General features: G+C 41.2%; 1 protein-coding gene across 1 annotated transcript in view; it reads right to left on the reverse strand.

Annotated features, from left to right (window-relative positions):
* tmem94 (transmembrane protein 94) overlaps positions 1 to 4,364 on the reverse strand; it is a 99,567-nt gene that overhangs the window by 91,687 nt on the left and 3,516 nt on the right. The window contains exon 2 of the mRNA XM_037691550.1: positions 2,100 to 2,216. Coding sequence (XP_037547478.1) covers positions 2,100 to 2,216 — 117 coding nt within the window. The remainder of the gene's footprint in view (positions 1 to 2,099; positions 2,217 to 4,364) is intronic.

The raw sequence follows: 4,364 nt of genomic DNA on the forward strand, positions 1-4,364 counted from the left end.
CTACGTAGCCATGATGTTGTGATTGCTGCAGAATGTGGTCTGGCATTATCGTGTTGAAAAATGCAGGGTCTTCCCTGAAAGAGATGACGTCTAGATGGGAGCATATGTTGTTCTAGAACCTGAACATAGTTCTCTGCATTAATGGTGCCTTTCCAGACATGCAAGCTGCCCATGCCACAAGCGCTCATGCAACCCCATACCATCAGTGATGCAGGCTTCTGAACGGAGCGTTGATAACAACTTGGGCTATCCTTGTCCTCTCTGGTCTGGATGACATGGCGTCCCAGTGTTCCATAAATAACTTCAAATCGTGACTCATCTGACCACAGAACAGTCTTCCATTTTGCCACACTTCATTTTAAATGACCCCTGGCCCAGTGCAAACATCTGAGCTTGTGGAGCTTGCTTAGAAATGGCTTCCTCTTTGCACTGTAGAGTTTCAGCTGGCAACGGCGGATGGCACGGTGGATTGTGTTCACTGACAATGCTTTCTGGAAGTATTCCTGAGCCCATTCTGTTATTTCCTTGACAGTGGCATTCCTGTTTGAGGTGCAGTGACGTTTAAGGGCCTGGAGATCATGAGCATCCAGTAGAGTTTTACGGCCTTGACCCTTACGCACAGCGATTGTTCCAGATTCTCTGAATCTTTTGATGATATTATGAACAGTTGATGATGATAACTTAAAAGTCTTTGCTATTTTACGCTGGGTAACACCATTCTGGTATTGCTGCACTATCTTTCTGCGCAACAATGGTGGAATTGGTGATCCTCTTACCATCTTGGCTTCTGAGAGACACTGACACTCTGAGAAGCTCTTTTTATACCCAATCATGTTGTCAATTGACCTAATTAGTGTTAATTGGTCTTCCAGCTGTTTGCTATATGCTCAATTTCCTTTTGCCAGCCACTTATTGCTACTTGTCCCAACTATTTTGGGATTTGTTGACACTGTGAAATTTTTAATCAACAAATTTTTCCTTTAAAATGTTACATTTATTCAGATTAAACTTTTGATCTGTCATCTATGTTATATTATGAATAAAATATTGACATTTGCCATCTCCACATCATTGCATTCAGTTTTTATTCACAATTTGTTTAGTGTCCCAACTTTTTTGGAATCCGGTTTGTACATAATTTCGTTCCACCACATGTATCACATGACAAATAAAGAACCTTGAATCCAAAGTTCATACGCGATAATCCAGGTAAAAAAATCCAACAAGGTTGAGTCAGGTCCTCTGGACAGTTTATTTGTGTTGAAACGTTTCGTCTTTTATCCAAAAGACTTCTTCAGTCCGAGGAACCTCAACAAACTCAGTCCTATAAATAGCACTTTCTCATAGTGTGCCAACCAGTTTGATTGTGCTCAGATGGTTTCTTGTCTTTACAACTGTAGGTTGTTAGAAAATAAGTCTCATGGACTCTTTGGTGTAGGTGTGGCCTTTTGTAGTTCAACTCGGGCGACACCATCAGGTCAGTCACGTACTGGCAGGGAGTTTATATGAGCGTTCATATCCTCACAGCATTCTTGCATATACTTGAAAGAATATATGAAATAACGAAATAATCTGCTACAGTTGTTTGTCAGTTTTCCACAACGCAACATTTTCGCCCAATTAAAAACGGCGGTTTGACATCACGTGACGGACGACGTCACGTGGTGGATGATGTCACGCTGAAGTAAGTCTTTTTCTCCCAAATATTGTTCACAAATATGTGTACATCTGTGTTAGTGGGCACGTCTCCTTTGTCAAGATAATCCCTCCCCCTCACAGGTGTGGCGTATCAAGATGCTGATTAAACTTTATTAGGCTGCCCACAATAAAAGGCCACTCCAAAATGTGCAGTTTATCACACAGTGCCAGAGATGTTACAAGTTTTGATATAGGTCATATAAAAACTATCATAAAGTTAAAGGGACTTCCAGGAGTTGCAGTAGAGATGGTGTCATCCACTCCACTACAGCCTCCACAGAGTCCAGCTACACTTCCACCACTGAGCCAGTCAGTTGTTTTCTGTTTCTTTCCTAAATGAACATACTTCAGGAGCAGTAGTTGGCAGGAATCATAAAACGTGCTGATGTGTGTGAGAGTACCCATGTAGAGGTTCGTCTCCGTGCTGCTCTCTGGTGCTGCTCCAGCAGGTTGTTGAGCTGCTCCCAGAGCTTCTTGAGAGCCTGGCTGGATGAGAGGCCCAGAGTCACCCCATTCTCCTGCAAACACATGGAAGAAATCCATACATCCTCTCGTTTTAAATAAAGCTCAACCCAATCAAATGGAAGACTGATTATATGATGTTTGCTGCAGCGACACCAATAATGTTTGTGGTTTTAAAGAAGCAGGAGATGGTTCCGTCCACAGAGAGGAGCAGTAAGATTCTGCTCCTTGCAAACGACGTCTCACTCAGGTGACAACAAACTGGTCTCAGTGCTCTCCCACTACACGATAAAAATAAACTGAAACGAGGAGGAAGTCAACAACTACTATGCAACCTAAAACACAATTGTCCTCTGGTCATAAATTATAGGTTTCACAAAGGAAGCTGGACTTAACAGTCATTTGTTTTTGTAGCTACTGGCACAATAAAGAAAAACTTTGATCCGTATGACACTGAGACGTTACTAAATATGACAATTTCCTCAAAACATAGTGAGTTCAACTTTCACGTCTTTTGTCCCACGCAGTCAGACTAAAAATATCTTCCATGTTCCCAGAGCTGCAAAGCCTTCAGTAAAATCCTCCAGTCAAACGTAAACAAGAAGAAATGCAAAAAGCCCTGAAAATCCAAACCTCAGAGGAATGTAACCCATCTGACCTGGGGTCCTTCCCAGCAAACTCAGAACATAAAAACATTCAAACACTAACATTTTTATATTTTATATTGTTTCATATAGGTCTAATTACGGATTTTAATGGGCACAAAAACTTGTGTGCTGCACAAATGTGGATACCTTTTCACCTTGAGCGTATCCTCAAAAACTTAAGCAGAATGACCTGGATACAAGACAAGTGATGAAGAGCAGCAAAGAAGGGGTTTCCCTTTTAAACGAAAGAGAAAGTGTTTGTTGGCATCTTAAATAAGTTTTTTAGGTTATCAACAGTTGACATAAATGTGCAAAAGAAACAAAGACCAGAAGTCACTGACTGGTTAACAAAAGGTCTAACACATTATGTTTGACAGGAATTTTATATTGTATTTACTGGTGCTGATCATAAAATTATAATATCATGAAAAAGTTGATTTATTTCAGTAATTCCATTCAAAAAGTGAAACTTTTATATTATATTCATTCATTACACACAGACAGATATATTTAAAATATTTTTTTCTTTTAATGTTGATGATTATAACTGACAACTAAAATTCAGTGTCTCAGAAAATTAGAATATTGTGAAAAGGTTCAGTATTGAAGACACCTGGTGCCACACTCTGATCAGCTGATTAACTCAAAACAGCTGCAAAGTCCTTTAAATGGTCTCAGTCTAGTTCTGTATGTTACACAATCATGGTTAAGACTGCTGACTTGACAGTTGTCCAAAAGACGACCATTGACACCTTGCACAAGGAGGACAAGACACAAAAGGTCATTGCTAAAGAGGCTGGCTGTTCACAGAGCGCTGTGTCCAAGCACATTAACAGAGAGACGAAGGGAAGGAAAAGATGTGGTAGAAAAAAGTGTACAAGCAATAAGGATAACTGCACCCTGGAGAGGATGGTGAAGCAAAACCCATTCCAAAATGTGGGGGAGATTCACAAAGAGTGGACTGCTGCTGGAGTCAGTGCTTCAAGAACCACCATGCTCAGACGTATGCAAGACATGGGTTTCAGCTGTCACATTCTTTGTGTCGAGCCACTCTTGAACAAGAGACAGTGTCAGAAGAGTCTCCCCTGGGACTGCTGCTGAGTGGTCCAAAGTTCTGTTCTCTGATGAAAGTAAATTGTGCATTTCCTTTGTAAATCAAGGTCCCAGAGTCTGGAGGAAGAGGAGAGACACAGAATCCATGTTGCTTGAGGTCCAGTGTCAAGTTTCCACAGTCAGTGATGGTTTGGGGCCATGTCATCTGCTGGTGTTGGTCCACTGTGTTTTCTGAGGTTCAAGGTCAACGCAGCATCTACCAGGAAGTTTTAGAGACTTCATGTTTCCTGCTGCTGACCAACTTTATGGAGATGAAGATTTAATTTTCCAACAGGACTTGTCACCTGCACACAGTGCCGAAGATACCAGCACCTGGTTTAAGGACCATGGTATCCCTGTTCTTAATTGGTCAACAAACTCTCCTGAACTAAACCCCATAGAAAATCTATGAGTTATTGTGAAGAGGAAGATGTGACACACCAGAGCCAACAATTCAGAAGAGCT

Source organism: Nematolebias whitei, chromosome 17 (genome assembly GCF_014905685.2).
Source record: "Nematolebias whitei isolate Nwh7 chromosome 17, NemWhi1, whole genome shotgun sequence".
In the NCBI taxonomy this organism is placed as follows: Eukaryota; Metazoa; Chordata; class Actinopteri; order Cyprinodontiformes; family Rivulidae; genus Nematolebias; species Nematolebias whitei.